Source organism: Nerophis lumbriciformis, linkage group LG10, assembly GCF_033978685.3.
Source record: "Nerophis lumbriciformis linkage group LG10, RoL_Nlum_v2.1, whole genome shotgun sequence".
NCBI classification, from domain to species: Eukaryota; Metazoa; Chordata; class Actinopteri; order Syngnathiformes; family Syngnathidae; genus Nerophis; species Nerophis lumbriciformis.
The window spans coordinates 46,561,815-46,580,133 of NC_084557.2; the positions used below are offsets into that span (position 1 = coordinate 46,561,815).

Genomic DNA, 18,319 nt, shown 5'->3' on the forward strand with positions numbered 1-18,319 from the left:
CCCCTTTTAGAAATGGAGAAGTTCCTCAAAATAAATAAACAACCCAACCAAAAAATGCAGCAGCTCAATTAAAAAACTGTACTTAAGCCACATTCTTTTTTTTAGTACTGAACTCTTAACCCTCATTTGTAAACAATAACATGCTTATTATACAAACAGTATTTGTACACCTTTAACACAGATTTTTATACTGTCTTCAGAGATTCAGTTTTTTTGGTGGTACTCGAAACCTTTCTGGGTACCTGCGAAAGGGTGTTCAGCATGGTTAGAAAAATAGTGACAGAGAATAGAACAAGGATGGACAATTCAACCCTTAACTCAACAATGAGTAGATGAGTGTTATGTGTGTGTATATGTGTAAATAAATGAACACTGAAATTCAAGTATTTCTTTTATTTATATATATATATATAATAAAATAATGGTGAATTCTAGCTGTAAATATACTCCTCCCCTCTTAGCCACGCACCCAACCAGGCCACCAGCCACCCCGACCACGCCCTTTGTATATGAGATCATTAATGGTGAATATGTGTTCCCCATACTAAAGTGTTACAAAGTCTAACCCATACTTGCCAACCCTCCCGGATTTTCCGGGAGACTCCCGAAATTCAGCGCCTCTCCCGAAAACCTCCCGGGACAAATTTTCTCCCGAAAATCTCCCGAAATTCAGGCGGACTCAGGTCCATGCGGACCTGAGTCCGCTAACCCACAATACAGAGAGCGTACCTGCCCAATCACGTCATAACTGTAGAATGATGGAGGGCGAGTTCTTGGCTTCTTATGTGGATTTATTGTTAGGCAGTTTCATTAACGTCCTCCCAGCGCGATAACAACACACAACAACATCAGCCACATTTTTGTCTACCGTAAAGCAGTTCGTCTGCCGTAAACAGCAAGGTTGTGACACTCTTAAACAGGACAATACTGCCATCTAGTGAATTTGATAGATGCACTTTTGTGCGTGCCACACAGCATTGCATCATCAGAGAGGGTGTTCAGCATGGTTCGAAAAATAGTGACAGAGAATAGAACAAGGATGGACAATTCAACCCTTAACTCAACAATGAGTAGATGAGTTTTGTGTGTGTGTAAATGTGTAAATAAATGAACACTGAAATTCAAGTATTTATATTATATATATATATAATAAAATAAATATATATTTATAGCTAGAATTCACTGAAAGTCAAGTATTTCTTATATATATATATATATATATATATATATATATATATATATATATATATATATAGATATATATACATATAATAAAATAAATATATATTTATAGCTAGAATTCACTGAAAGTCAAGTATTTCTTATATATATATATATATATATATATATATATATATATATATATATATATATATATATATATATATATATAAATACTTGACTTAGTATTTTGTCAAGTATTTCTTATATATATATATAGGGTTAGAATATATATATATATATATATATATATATATATATATATGAAATACTTGTCTTAGTATTTCGTCAAGTATTTCTTATATATATATATATATATATATATATATATATATATATATATATATATATATATGAAATACTTGACTTGGTGAATTCTAGCTGTAAATATACTCCTCCTCTCTTAACCACGCCCCCAACCACGCCCCCACGCGCCCCCACCTCCCGAAATCGGAGGTCTCAAAGTTGGCAAGTATGGTCTAACCCGGTGCGCCCTATGGTTGAGAAAATACGGTATATTAAATTATTGTTCATTTTCACCACAATTCAGCCCGAGCAGAGATTTAAAAGTGCATTCTAGTTTTGAATTGGCTCATGTTTGTTTTGTAAGATCCTCCTTCCCTGGACTAAGTGTTACTGTTCCCTGATGTTGCTCAAATTCTCTTAAAATGCCATTTTTCTTTGTGATGCCCTCCTCTTCCCTCTCACAAGATCCAGAAGAGTCCTGTCACAGTGCAGCTGTTTTCATTCTCTCCTCAAATGACTTGTCTTTTCTGTCCTTCTCTTTTCCCTCCACCTGAACCACACCTTTTTTTACTGCTCCATTCCTCTCTCTTTTGCTTCTCTGTATCTGATTGTTTTGTTTTCCGGGGAGCCAGTGAAGGAAAGCTGGTGGTCCTGTCTTTGGCCATCGGTGTGGCCGAGCAAGACGACTTTGCCAATATCCCTGACCTGCAAGAAACGGCACAGGCGGCCCCTGCAGTCGGTCAGGAGCCCCCCCTCGAGAAGAGGTACCAGATCATGTATGGGAGCGCTTGTGTGTGTAAGTCCGTGTGTGTGTGTGTGTGTGTGTGTGTTAGGGAGAGTGGCGAATGAAAGGATGTGATGGGTATGATATCGAAGAACAAGCTTAGAGAGGATTTCTGCAGCAAGGTAGAGGAGAGTAGTTTTAACTAATGGTGAGCCACATCACTTAAATGCTTTATGATAAACAAAGTACAAACCCCGTTTCCATATGAGTTGGGAAATTGTGTTAGATGTAAATATAAACGGAATACAATGATTTGCAAATCCTTTTCAACCCATATTCAGTTGAATGCACCACAAAGACAACATATTTGATGTTCAAACTCATAAACTTTTTTGAAAATAATAATTAACTTAGAATTTCATGACTGCAAGACGTGCCAAAGTAGTTGGGAAATGGCATGTTCACCACTGTGTTACATGGCCTTTCCTTTTAACAACACTCAGTAAACGTTTGGGAACTGAGGAGACACATTTTTGAATCTTCTCAGGTGGAATTCTTTCCCATTCTTGCTTGATGTACAGCTTAAGTTGCGGGGGTCTCCGTTGTGGTATTTTAGGCTTCATAATGGGAGACAAGTCTGGACTACAGGCAGGCCAGTCTAGTACCCGCACTCTTTTACTATGAAGCCACGTTGATGTAACACGTGGCTTGGCATTGCCTTGCTGAAATAAGCAGGGGCGTCCATGGTAACGTTGCTTGGATGGCAACATATGTTGCTCCAAAACCTGTATGTACCTTTCAGCATTAATAACGCCTTCACAGATGTGTAAGTTACCCATGTCTTGGGCACTAATACACCCCCATACCATCACACATGCTGGCTTTTACACTTTGCGCCTATAACAATCCGGATGGTTCTTTTCCTCTTTGGTCCGTAAGACACGACCTCCACAGTTTCCAAAAACAATTTGAAATGTGGACTCGTCAGACCACAGAACACTTTTCCACTTTGTATCAGTCCATCTTAGATGAGCTAAGGCCCAGCGAAGCCGACGGTTTTTCTGGGTGTTGTTGATAAACGGTTTTCGCCTTGCATAGGAGAGTTTTAACTTTCACTTACAGATGTAGCGACAAACTTTAGTTACTGACAGTGGGTTTCTGAGGTGTTCCTGAGCACATGTGGTGATATCCTTTACACACCGATGTCGCTTGTTGATGCAGTACAGCCTGAGGGAATCGAAGGTCACGGGCTTAGCTGCTTACGTGCAGTGATTTCTCCAGATTCTCTGAACCCTTTGATGATATTACGGACCGTAGATGGTGAAATCCCTAAATTCCTTGCAATAGCTGGTTGAGAAAGGTTTTTCTTAAACTGTTCAACAATTTGCTCACGCATTTGTTGACAAAGTGGTGACCCTCGCCCCATCCTTGTTTGTGAATGACTGAGCATTTCACGGAATCTACTTTTATACCCAATCATGGCACCCACCTGTTCCCAATTTGCCTGTTCACCTGTGGGATGTTCCAAATAAGTGTTTGATGAGCATTCCTCAACTTTATCAGTATTTATCGCCACCTTTCCCAACTTCTTTGTCACGTGTTGCTGGCATCAAATTCTAAAGTTAATGATTATTTGCAAAAAAAAATTAATGAATATGGGTCGAAAAAGATTAGCAAATCATTGTATTCTGTTTATATTTACATCTAACACAATTTCCCAACTCATACAGGGTTTGTAATTGAAAAAAAACACTGGAGCTCTACGTTGAAATAAAAAGAGCTGTTGGGAAACACATTTCTGCAATTTTGAGCTGTGTGTGTGTTAGCTGTAAAAGCTATAATGAAGCCATACATCACAGCATCGCAATCATTTGCACCCACATGCGGCACTCTTATTTCCCCTCCTCACATTTTGCCAAATCGAATAAAATTGTGTTTTCTCAAGCCGATTATCTTTTTCTTTTTTTTATCTGGCGATGATAATTATCCTCCGTATCACAATGACATTCTTCTCTCCATTCTCTTTTTTTTTTGTTTGTTTGTCATTTCACTCCTGCCACCCCACTCCCACTATAGTTATCACATTCCCTTTGTATTTTCATGTTTTTTTTGTTATTATTCTAGTCTCTTCTACTCCTGTCTTTTTTCCCCTCGCCTCATGCTCATTATCTGCCTTCAATCACCCTCTGCTGCTCTCAGAGTCCCGTCTCTGGAGCTCCACCAACGGCCCAGAGAGCCTTCTCATTATTCCACAACATGTCGGTCGCTTACATAAATATTCTGTTAAAAATAAACCTTTTTCCTTGCCTGCCACCTTTGCACACTAGCGGCCAAAAAAAAAATACCACTCATCTATGAGGATCCATTACGCTCATCTCCCAAAATAATTGCTTTTTGGAGGGGTATGAAGCATTTCATGAATTACAAATGACTACATTGGCTCTTTCTTGTGAAACAAACTGCTCAAAGCGCGCTGTGCTTGTGTGGAACATAACAGCTATGTGGCAGAATTACCATTATGCCTTTGGCAGTTGCCAAAATGTCATGATAAAAACGATTAATTATTTTATTTTTATTTACATTTTTTGTTTTAATTTGTGTTTTTAAAAAAAAAATATAAAAATATATATACAGTCGTGGTCAAACGTTTACATACACATAATATCATGTCTGTCTTGAGTTTCCAATATTTTCTACAACTCTTATTTTTTTGTGATCGAATTATTGGAACACATACTGGCAGAGGTGTGGACTCGAGTCACATGACTTGGACTCGAGTCATGAATTTGATGACTTTAGACTCGACTTGACAAAATGTAAAAAGACTTGCAACTCGACTTAGACTTTAACATCAATGACTTGTGACTTCACTTGGACTTGAGCCTTTTGAATTGACATGACTTGACATGACTTGCTACTTTCCCCAAAACCCAAAGATGAAAAAGTTATTCGGGAGCGCTCCGTATTTTTCATTGTGTACTTGTCTATCAGCGTTGCGTGTGTCAGCTGGTGTGGTCTCAGTACAACAGCCAATCAAATTAGATCTACTTTGTTTTCATCACACAGCATTCATCCAATCAAATTGCAGGACAACCAACGAAGAAGACATGTCCAAACCACACGCCAGTGAACAAAAAATGATACCTAAAATAATTTTGATTGGGTATAAAAATTACGAGGTGGTCAACACAAAACGGTTTGCAGTATGCAACACATGCGGTTCGAAAATTACTGATGGAGAGGCAACAACTTCCAACTTCGTCCGGCATTTGAAGTTGCACAAAGAACGGTAAGTTTTGAATGTAAGATAACGTTTATTGGCTAAGTAACGTGACTTTTATTTGCTGTGTAGTTAAATCAGTGAGGCTGCAAACTCACTGCTAACGTTATAACGTTATTGCAAACACGGGAATCTGTTGCAGTTCACTACCTTATTCATACTTTTTGTTCAGTGATTTTTTTAAGCAGGGTTACGTTAGTCAATATATCACACGTAACGTTAGACGGCGGTCAGCAGCACCGCGTATTTTAGCCACCTAAAAAAAAGACAAAAATAGTAAAATAAAGGTCAGTTAAAATGTATACTATATTATGAATATGTGTACCGTTTTAGCTAGCTTTCTGACATACTGTTGGTTGTTTACCTCAGTGGTCCCCAACCACCGGGCCGCGGCCCGGTACTGGTCCGTGGATCGATTGGTATCGGGCCGCACAAGAAATATATATTTTTTTCTTTTTCTTTTTTTAATTAAATCAACATAAAAAACACAAGATACACTTACAAGTAGTGCACCAACCCAAAAAAACTCTCCCCCCCTTTTGTTCTGGGCATTGAACATGAAGACTCTTCCTTCACTGTTCCGAGTGGCCATGAGAGTCTTGGCAGTGCCTGCCTCCAGTGCTCCAGTGGAGCGAGTTTTCAGCCATGGTGGCATCATACTACGCCCCCATCGTGCACAAATGACTGACAGACTCTTGGCTAATTTGGTCTTTTGCAAATGCAATGCAGCATAGGGCCCTGACATATAAAAAGTACAACTTTTTTGTTATGTTCACGTATATGTCATGTTTTTTCAATGTTAACACTTTTGTACAAATAAGTACATTTGCACTTTATTTGTCAATGTGTTTGTTCTGTATAGGAATGAGTTCATGTTTAAAATGACTGGTTAATAGTGCTATTATGAAGTGCAATGTCAGCACAATTTTCTTTCCTGCAATTTAAAATGCACTTGTTTTAATAAATAAATACAGCGTTTGAAAAGCATACACAATCTGTGTTAATATATTAGTCTGTGGTTAAAAGGACTTGAAAGGACTCGAAACTCAAAATGCAGGACTTAGGACTTGACTTGAGACTTTCCAGTCTTGACTTTGGACTTGACTCGGGGCTTGCCTGTCTTGACTCGGGACTTGACTCGGACTTGAGGGCAAAGACTTGTGACTTGCAAAACAATGACTTGGTCCCACCTCTGCATACTGGTTTGTTACAAAAAAATCACAGACCTTTCCTCCAGAAGGTCTTATCTTTGTCCATGCCAAAAATTGAGCTGTTTGGCCTTAATATCCAGCAATATGTTTGGAGGATAAAAGGTGAGACCTTTAATCCCAGGAACACCAATCCTACCGTCAAGCATGGTGGGTGGTAGTATTATGCTCTGGGCCTGTTTTTGCTGCCAATGGAACTGGTGCTTTACAGAGAGTAAATGGGACAATGAAAAAGGAGGATTACCTCCAAATTCAGGCTAAAATCATCAGCCCGGAGGTTGGGTCTTGGCCGCAGTTGGGACAATGACCCCAAACCATACTTGCCAACCTTGAGACCTCCGATTTCGGGAGGTGGGGTGGGGGCGTGGTTGAGGGCGTGGTTAAGAGGGGAGGAGTATATTGACAGCTAGAATTCACCAAGTCAAGCATTCCATACACACACATACATATATATATATATATATATATATATATATACATCCTGAAAATATGCAAACAAAACTGTGTTTAGATAATTGATACTTCAAACTTGCATAAATAAATCTTAATATAACATAACTTGGCTTCTGAGAGCTTCAAAATGTAATGAATAAAATGCTAAAGTTGTTGATAAAAAAGCAATTATTTTAATAATTAGATATGGTCATTTTAAATGAATTATTATGATCATTTAAAATTAATTATTTCAAACATGTTTATTTAAATGTATAATTCTATGGCTGGATGTAATAAGGAGTCAGAAAAAATACAAATAAAAATACAATAAATTTTGATGTTCTTAGCAAAATATAGTAAAAATGTATTTAGTTTTTTTTTTTTTTAATTAAAAAATATATTTATTTGTAGGTAAGATAGACATGATCTCTAGTCTGGATGATTTAGTTCTTGTCACCCTGTTGTACTCCCGTCCCGAGGCCACGCCCCCTCCAGCTCCGGCTAAAAACTGGGAGATTTTCGGGAGAATATTTGTCCCGGGAGGTTTTCGGGAGAGGCACTGAATTTCGGGAGTCTCCCGGAAAATTCGGGAGGGTTGGCAAGTATGCCCCAAACACACATCAAAAGTGTTAAAGGAATGGCTAAATCAGGCTAGAATTAAGGTTTTAGTATGACCTTCCTAAAGTCCTGACTTAAATGTGTGGACGTTTAAGCTTCTTTTTGGAACTACCTCAGTTTGAAAAATGTTCCCCAAGACATACTTGCCAACCTTGAGACCTCGGAATTCGGGAGATTGGGGGGCGGGGGCGTGATTGAGGTGGGTGGGGATTGGTGGTAGCAGGGATTCTGGGTATTTGTTCTGCTGTGTTCATGTTGTGTTACGGTGCGGATGTTCTCCCGAAATGTGTTTGTCATTCTTGTTTGGTGTGGGCTCACAGTGTGGCGCATATTTGTAACAGTGTTAAAGTTGTTTATACGTATGTGCTCCAATCACACTATCACAAAAAAATAAGACAGCCATGACATGATGTTCTTTACAAGTGTATGTAAACTTTTGACCACGACGGTATATACAAACCAACGGCGGGCCGTGCGTGTCCCACCTAGGCCTTCAGTGATGTTTGGTTGTAGTATTATTCTCTTTCTAACTTCTCTTTTTATTTGGGGACAAATTGTAGACAATTTGGATATACATGATGCCTGCCTCTTTAGGACCACCCTTTCTAGACATATAAAGACTTGTATTTACAACATGAATAAAAGTTATATATACTGTGCAAATATAAAAAAAGGTACGCTTTTAGTTAATTATTGTTTTGGGTATTTTTTGTATATAATCTTCATTATTTACTTTATCTTATTTTTTTAAATACATTTTGGCCAAAAGGGGGCGCATTTTAATTTTTTACACACACTTGTTATTATATATGTTGGCCAGAGAGGGAGCACTTCAAATTTCTTACACACACTTGTTATTTCATATGTTGACCAGAGAGGGAGCATATTTAAAACCGACACGCAGTCAGTTTTGAAAAATCGCTCCTTTTTGGGACCACCCTCGTTTTGATAGATTTCACCAAAAAATATGGATTTTGGTGACAAATTGTAGATAATTTGGATATACATAATGCCTACCTCTTTAGGACCACACTTTCTAGACATTTAACCTATTATTCATGTTGTAAATACAATTCTTTATATAAGTTATACATACTATGCAAATATAAAAAAAGGTACGCTTTTCTTTAATTATTGTTTTGGGTATTTTTTGTTTGTAATCTTCATTAGTTATTACAGTATGTCTCTATATACATATTTATCTTATTTTTTAAATTAGTTTTGGCCAAAGGGGGCGCTTTTACATTTCTTACACACACTTGTTATTTCATATGTTGACCAAAGGGGGCACACTTTTAAAACCGACAAATTTGAAAAATTCCTCCTTTTTCGGACCACCTTAATTTTGATAGATTTCACCACCAGGGGCGCAAATGAGATCTCAATTTTTGGTTTTTTTGTAATGTGCTTAAGGCCGATGACAAATGAGTCACGGACCACAGATGGCCCCTGTGCCGCACTTTGGGCAACCCAGCTGTAGAAGCTAACTCTTAATGGCCACTATAGGCTTAGTACAGTAGTGTATTTGTTCATCCTATGGTCACATATGGGACACGGGTTGTCTTACGTCAGCACCGGAAGTCGTAAAATGAGCTGTTCACCTGCCGGGTTTTTTCGGGGATGAATAGGGAAGTCCTTCTTTAGGTGCCGTCTTGTTTTATCATATATTGCTTCCTTTCCACCTGTCAATGTTTACTTTTGTATGCACATTAAATCAACGAAAAAATCCTGACTTTGGAGCAATGTTCACAGACTCTTAAGTTAAAGTTAAAGTACCCATGATTGTCACACACACACACACACACTAGGTGTGGCGAAATTATTCTCTGCATTTGACTAATCACCCTTGATCACCCCCTGGAAGGTGAGGGGAGCAGTGAACAGTCGCGGTGGCCGCGCCCGGGAATGTGGTATTTGACTCTCTATTAGATGCAATGGTTTTCCATATGATTTCGGTCCTAACTTGTTCACCCCCCCCTCATATGGAAGGTACTTTTCCCTGTTGATGTCTCAAGAAGGGCAGAAATACAATAACACACACACACACACACACACACACACACACACACACACACACACACACACACACACACACACACACACACACACACACCTTAAAATGGCATAGTAGGGTAATAACATTTAGATTATTCCTCACCAGCAATGTTCCCTCTAAGGTGCGCGCCTGTGCAATTGCGCACTGCTCAAGCGTCCTCTGCGCACGGCAAATCTATGCCACGCACAAAATCAAATGAAAAAATAAGCGCATAACAATTTTCGACACACGGACACGACAGAGAAAACAGTTTTCGTCATCATTGTTCAAATATTGTAACGTCTGTCGAGACGCTTTGAGGACATGAATTCCATCCATCACTTTACTGAGCAAAACTCTTTATTGTCGGCCATAAACACATCACCAAAACATTAGTAAAAAAAATTATATCTCGCAAAAGTGGTCATTTTCTGCAGTACAAACCAGACCAAAAGCAACTTTGTTATATCAACAGCAGCCGCTTGCTCTTTCTCACTTGCGCCAACACATGCACATATGGTACTTAGCCAGTGATGCGTTTACAGCCACACAAAAAGTCGGACAACTCCAACACCACACATAAAGTGTCATTCCAGGTCGTTACACTATGATTTACCAATCAAATGTGTGCTTATTCTAGTGTCATTTATTAGCATACTTGCCAACCCTCCCGAATTTTCTGGGAGACTCCCGAAATTCAGCGCCTCTCCCGAAAACCTCCCGGGACAAATATTCTCCCGAAAATCTCCCGATTTTCAGCCGGAAAAAAAACTAAATAAACGTTAACTATATTTTGCTAAAAACATCAAAATTAATTGTATTTTTATTTGTATTTTTTCTGACTCCTTATTACATCCAGCCATAGAATTATACATTAAAATAAACATATTTGAAATAATTAATTTTAAATGATCATAATAATTCATTTAAAATGACCATATTTAATTATTAAAATAATTGCTTGTTTATCAACAACTTTAGCATTTTATTCATTACATTTTGAAGCTCTCAGAAGCCAAGTTATGTTATATTCCTTAAGATTTATTTATGCAAGTTTGAAGTATCAATTATCGAAACACAGTTTTGTTTGCATATTTTCAGGATATATATATATATATATATATATATATATATATATATATATATATATATATATATATATATATGTGTGTGTATATATATATAAATATATATGTGTGTATATATATATAAATATATGTGTGTGTGTGTGTATATATATATATATATATATATATATATATATATATATATATATATATATATATATATGTATATGTATGAAATACTTGACTTGGTGAATTCTAGCTGTCAATATACTCCTCCCCTCTTAACCACGCCCCAAACCACGTCCCGCCCTACCCCCGACCATGCCCCCGACCCCCCACCTCCCGAAATTGGAGATCTCAAGGTTGGCAAGTATGTTTATTAGGAATCTTGATTTATAAATATTAATCATGAAATGCTGTTAGTATATTAAATAAATACTAATAAAAATATATTTCTTACAAACAGGAAGTTGCAGGAATGTACACATGATCCCCTGCTTACATCTCATTGTGCAACATGTGAATGTTTTAATGGGAACTGAATGCAATGTCTGAAAGGGGTACAAATTATTTCCAAAGCAGGACCTCCACCCAGACAAACAATACAAGTACACAGTTCATGAAAAACAATATTTGTTGTTATTGTCTTTGTAAGTGGGCCTAAACACTTATATTAGAAAATAACCTCATGGAAATGACTGCTGTCATTTGATTATAATAATAAGAGAATCAATTGCCCAGGATTAGTATCAAATTCATTTCCTGCATATTACGTCTGGCTTGTCCATCTTTTGTGCTCACCTGGAAACCTCCTTTAATGGCTCGTGAAATCTACTAATATGCACAACAGGCGGGTGTTGCAAGGCTGCTCGGTCCAGCACACAGCCACGACTGCTCACCTCCATTAACCGGGATGGAGTTCTTTGTGTTATTTTTATAGATTAACCTGAGGTTCATGTAATTTCTTGGAAATAGAATAAAAATGTAATGTAGGATTGAGATTATAATTAAAGACTTGGAGACCGTGACCTTTTCGGCGAGCATTTATACGCCCTCCACCTGCGCTGTCAACTAATTCCACTTGAGCCACCTATTGTATTGTGGGTCTGTTGACAAATTGCAGGCTAAAGTGTACAGTGAGTGGTTTAGTTACACTTTAATTGGATGCTAAATATAGAGGCTCAAACACAACCCATGGTGTGTAAGCAGTACTCTGTGACAGTTTTCTAGGAGTTTATGATTCTCTGTAGTGTGTTAGTGATGACTTCACAGATGTCCGACTATGATCAAATATACAGTATCTAGATCAGTGGTTCTTAACCTGGGTTCGATCGAACCCTAGGGGTTTGGCGAGTCGGCCTCAGGGGTTCGGCGGAGCCTCCGCCGCGGAGATCAAGACACACCTGACTCATCGTGTAAATAAAAACTTCTCCCTATCGGCGTATAATGGATACCCCCAAACAATGTTCCCTCTAATTTTCCATATGCGTGGACCTACTCAGTGGCCTAGTAGTCAGAGTGTCCGCCCTGAGATCGGTAGGTTGTGAGTTCAAACCCCGGTCGAGTCATACCAAAGACCCTGGGGGTGAACAAGGGTGATGGGTCCAATGCAGAGGATACATTTCACCACCCCTAGTGTGTGACAATCATTGGTACTTTAACTTAGATGTGCACACTGTGGCCACACCAGCAGCACACCTGTCCCAAACCTGACTAAATACCAAGTTAATGACCCCAAAAGGGACAAGTGGTAGAAAATGGATGGATGTTTTATTATTATAATCAAATGACAGCAGTCATTTCCATGGGATTATTTTCTAAAATAAGTGTTTTGGCCCACTTACAATGACAATAACAAAAAATATAGTTTTTCATGAGTTGTGTACTAGTATTGTATGACTGGGTGGGGGGTCCTGCTTTGGAAATAATTCGTACCCCTTTCCGCATTTAGTTCCCACTAAAACGTTCACATGTTGCACAATGAGATGTAAACATGGGATCATGTGTACATTCCTGTAACGTTCTGTTTGTAAAATATATCTTTATTAGTATTTATTTAATATAATAACATCATTTCATGTTTAATATTTACAAATTAAGATTAAATTAAGGAAAAAATAAATGTTTCACTAAAGAAGGGTTCGGTGAATGCACATATGAAACTGGTGGGGTTCAGTACCTCCAACAAGGTTAAGAACCACTGATCTAGATTTTTACCATATTGCCTATAATCATCTGGAAACAGCCTAAAGCTGAAAATAAGGCTTTGTTTTTGTTCATTTCACTTTCTTTAAAACACCTCATAGCATTCTGTGTATTGACATATTTCTGTGGCCATCACTTACTCATATATATGCTAGCAATGTCAAGCGATTAAAAACAATTTACCATATTTTTCGGAGTATAAGTCGCACCGGCCGAAAATTCATAATAAAGAATGAAAAAAGCATAAATAAGTGGCACTGGAGTATAAGTCGCATTTTTTGGGGGAAATGTATTTGATAAAAGCCAACACCAAGAATAGACATTTGGAATGTAATTTGAAATAAATAAAGAATAGTGAACAACAGGCTGAATAAGTGTACGTTATATGAGGCATAAATAACCAACTGGTATGTTAACGTAACATATTATGGTAAGAGTCATTCAAATAACTATAACATATAGAACATGCTATACGTTTATCTGTCACTCCTAGTCGCTAAATCCCATGAAATCTTATACGTCTAATCTCTTACGTGAATTTGCTAAATAATATTATTTGATATTTTACGCTAATGCGTTAATAATTTCACACATAAGTCGCTCCTGAGTATAAGTCGCTACTCCGGCCAAACTGTGAAAAAAAACTGCGACTTATAGTCCAAAAAATACGCTACGATTCATTAACCTCTTAAGGCCCAAGCTGTTTGTTTACATGATTTTTTTTTATGTCTCTTTGCTTTTTGGGCTTATTGGACCCTAATTAGAATAAACACTAAAAATCATCTTTTTATATGATGTACTTAGTCCATAAGTACACAAACGTGTACTTCATGTGTAGTGACATGCACATTTTTATTTTTACACTTTTTTTTTCCAAATTCCATTGTATGTTATACTCTTCTGACACCACCAGATGGCAGTATAAGTGTCCACATAAGTGGCCATAAGACCCCAATTCAGTAGTGTACACACTTTTGGAAATACAAGCTAAAAGGTGCTGTCCACGTATGGCCTTAAGAGGTTAAAGCCGCTAACATCAGTATCTTGACACAGCTAGACTTATTTTTCGCCATGGCTACACATTCACATATTTTTTCAAAATATCTAGCTTAGATAACCTATTAGACAATATATAAAGATAATGTATTATACTTTGTGCTGCATGGCGGTAATGTTGTTACTCTCAGTCAGGCACAAGAACAGGGCAAGACAACTCGCAAGTTTACAGAGACAATAACGGAAATGTGAAAATGTAAAATTTGATCAACACGATAAAAAAACATAAAACGCTAAACATCACTGGGCCCCATTCAGCAACCGTTCTTAAGAACACATTTTGTTCTTAGGCCCACCTATGGAGTTTTTAAGGAGATTTTTGTATTCACCAATGTTTTCTTAGCTGGGATTTGTTCATAGGTAAGAACAAAATCTACGAGTGCTCCAGAGCACTCTTAGGGTGGCCTATTTGTTCTTGAGTGTGACAAGTTCCCTTACTTCTATTGTCTAATGTTAAATTGATATCATAGATAGATAGACACATAGATAGATAGATAGATAGATAGATAGATAGATAGATAGACAAGGCAGACAGACAGACAGCAAAATTAGCAATTTATAGACATTTTAAAATACCATGTGCGTGCGGGCACACACACACACACACACACACACACACACACACACACACACACACACACACACACACACACACACACTGCAAGATGGCAAGATGCCACAGATCATTCCCTGGGGAGGGAGCGCATATTTCACGACCATGTACGAAGTGACAAATATTTATTTGAACGCTTTAAGCTACCGAGAGCTGTCCCCCCTTTCTTAAACTTACGTTTTGACATTATGCATTTCCCCCGCAGGATAATACGAATTTCTCTGCTGTAATCTGTTTGTGTTTTCTCCGCGTGTTTGATGTTTGGCTTTTCCGCCGGAATTGTACCCTTATGTGGGGAATTGAGGGCGTTTCCCTATGCAGATTACGGCATTAAGGGTGTTTACATATGCATATTGGGGAAATAAGGGCGTGTTTATATGCAAATTATGATAGACACGCACGCGCTAACCATTTGGCATTCAGCAACTTAAGAACAGCCGGTGGGAGCAATTTGGTCGTTTAAGAACACGTCATGAATTTGAATGGACTCCTCTTAGGAAATCACTTAGGAAGAAAGATAAGAGGAAAAGTTAGGAACTTATTGCTGAATGGGGCCCATTGTAATTAATCACACAAAATGAGCGCAATAATTTAACATCCAGGTAAAGTCATGAATTGATTTACGTGGACCCCGACTTAAAGGGGAACATTATCACTATTCCAGAATGGTTAAAACCATTAAAAATCAGTTCCCAGTGGCTTATTATATTTTTCGAAGTTTTTTTCAAAATGTTACCCATCACGCAATATCCCTAAAAAAAGCTTCAAAGTGCCTGATGTTAACCATCGTTATATACACCCGTCCATTTTCCTGTGACTTCACATAGTGATGCCAACACAAACAAACATGGCGGAAAGAACAGCAAGCTATAGCGACATTAGCTCGGATTCAGACGGCTTAAGCGATTCAACAGATTACGCATGTATTGAAACGGATGGTTGTAGTGTGGAGGCAGGTAGCGAAAACGAAATTGAAGAAGAAACTGAAGCTATTGAGCCATATCGGTTTGAACCGTTTCCAAGCAAAACCGACGAAAACGACACGACAGCCAGCGACACGAGAGAAAGCGAGGACGAATTCGGCGATCGCCTTCTAACCAACGATTGGTATGTGTTTGTTTGGCATTAAAGGAAACTAACAACTATGAACTAGGTTTACAGCATATGAAATACATTTGGCAACAACATGCACTTTGAGAGTGCAGACAGCCCAATTTTCATCAATTAATATATTCTGTAGACATACCCTCATCCGCGCTCTTTTCCTGAAAGCTGATCTGTCCAGTTTTGGAGTTGATGTCAGCAGGCCAGGGAAGCTAGGGTCGATATTCTTCTCTTGATCATCTTCGGTGGCATAAGGGACGGTGTGAGCCAAGACATCCAGGGGGTTTAGCTCGCTCGTCTGCGGGAACAAACTGCCGCCATTGCTTGCCGTGCTACCGAGGCCCTTTGTCCCTGAATAGCTCACACACTCCGGCAGATTCAATGGGGGTCTGGCGGCAGATTTCTTTGACTTTATGGTTGGAAATGCATCTGCTTTGAGTGTCGCAGGATATCCACACATTCTTGCCATCTCTGTCGTAGCATAGCTTTCGTCGGTAAAGTGTGCGGAACAAACGTCCAATTTCTCGCCACTTTCGCATCTTTGGGCCACTGGTGCAACTTGAATCCGTCCCTGTTCGTGTTGTTACACCCTCCGACAACACACCGACGAGGCATGACGTCTCCAAGGTACGGAAAACAGTGGAAAAAACGGAAAATAACAGAGCTGATTTGACTCGGTTTTTGAGAAAATGGCGCATTGCTTCCCGATGTGAGGCCACGTTGTGACGTCATCGCTCCGAGAGCAAATTTTAGAAAGGCGTTTAATTCGCCAAAATTCACCCATTTAGAGTTCGGAAATCGGTTAAAAAAAAATATGGTCTTTTTTCTGCAACATCAAGGTATATATTGACGCTTACATAGGTCTGGTGATAATGTTCCCCTTTAAACAAGTTGGAAAACTTATTCGGGTGTTACCATTTAGTGGTCAATTGTGCGGAATATGTACTGTACTGTGCAATCTACTAATAAAAGTTTCAATCAATCAATCAATCAACATACTTCTGACCTCCATAAATTCTGGATGACTAGATCAAAACTTGCAGAAACGTTCCAAGCCATCCATCCATTTTCTACCGCTTATACCTTTCGGGGTCTCGCGGGGGGTGCTGGAGCCTATCTCAGCTACAATCGGGCGGAAGGCAGGGTACACCCTGGATAAGTCCCCACCTCATCACAGGACCAACACAGATAGACAGCCAGTTGTTGTCTAATTCATATTAGACACAGCCTCAGTAGTAATCTATTATTGACTCACGTACACCACTGATCAGTTTATGCAGAATTATAATTGAGTTTCAGGTTAAAGTGTACTTGCTAGTTGATGTTAATATGTCTATATTTGATCTCGCTGTGGAGTATTTCCCGACACGCTTGACCTTGCTTAGTAACTAAGTGTTCACGTATGTGCATACTTGCCAACCTTGAGACCTCCGATTTCGGGAGGTAGGGGGTGGGGGCGTGGTTGGGGGCGTGGTTAAGATATATATATATATATATATATATATATAAGAAATACTTGACTTTCAGTGAATTCTAGCTATATATATGTATATAAATAAAATAAGTACTTGAATTTCAGTGTTCATTTATTTACACATATACACACACATAACACTCATCTACTCATTGTTGAGTTAAGGGTTGAATTGTCCATCCTTGTTCTATTTTCTGTCACTATTTCAGAACACACACATTATACAAATATACATTATAAAATCAATAAGAAAAGGGGAGCTCTAATTTGGGAGTCTGAATTAGGATCAGAAGTTCCTATATAAACATTGCGCACTCACGTCGCCTTTTTGAATTGATTACTGCAGCTGTGCACTGGATTCATTCACAAATACAAACTACAACTCACAAACACTTTAGAGATAGGCTCCACCATCAGAATGTGTACTTAAACTTATAAAGATCACATGGACATTATTCAGTGAGTTGATTCACCAAAACTAACCTGTTATACAGGAGGAAAAAGCACACAGGACGTTTCAATTGTTCACAGACTGGTCGCGCTCATCAGAATGACAAGACACTTCCGGTCCGCAGGTGATAGCATTCAATTGGGAAGAAACGCCCTACTGCCCCCTACTGACCAATGTGAATACTGATAATCACCATCATCATAAACACACAAACAGTTAAAACAGTTGACACTTTTAAATACCTGGGCATAACCTTGGACAATAAACTCACCTTTGATCAACACACCACGGACATTCAAAAAAGAAGTCAACAAAGACTGTCAGCCATCCGGAAACTTAAAGGACTATACGTTGCACCTCATCTCCTGTTATTACTTTACCAAAGCATTGTTCAACCCATCCTTCTGTACTGTTCCACATGTTTTTTCACCATGCTTTCTGTAACCAACCGGACCAAACTCACACGCATTACAAACATAGCAGCTAAAATCATCGGCCTACCCACACCCAACATTTCAGACATAAACCACAGGTCCATCACCCGACTGGCAAAAACAATAGTTCAGGATATCACTCACCCAC

General features: G+C 38.6%; 2 protein-coding genes across 3 annotated transcripts in view; both read left to right on the forward strand.

Moving 5' to 3' along the window:
- LOC133612273 (uncharacterized) overlaps window positions 1-18,319 on the forward strand; it is a 120,544-nt gene that overhangs the window by 26,435 nt on the left and 75,790 nt on the right. The window contains exon 2 of one of the 2 annotated variants that reach the window (XM_061969523.2): window positions 2,100-2,231. The exons of the other annotated variant lie outside the window; for it this stretch is intronic. Within the exon in view, the coding sequence (XP_061825507.2) occupies window positions 2,100-2,231 (132 nt within the window). The remainder of the gene's footprint in view (window positions 1-2,099; window positions 2,232-18,319) is intronic. 2 annotated transcript variants of the gene reach the window in all.
- fads2 (fatty acid desaturase 2) overlaps window positions 1-18,319 on the forward strand; it is a 253,327-nt gene that overhangs the window by 11,527 nt on the left and 223,481 nt on the right. The gene's annotated exons all lie outside the window — the stretch shown is intronic.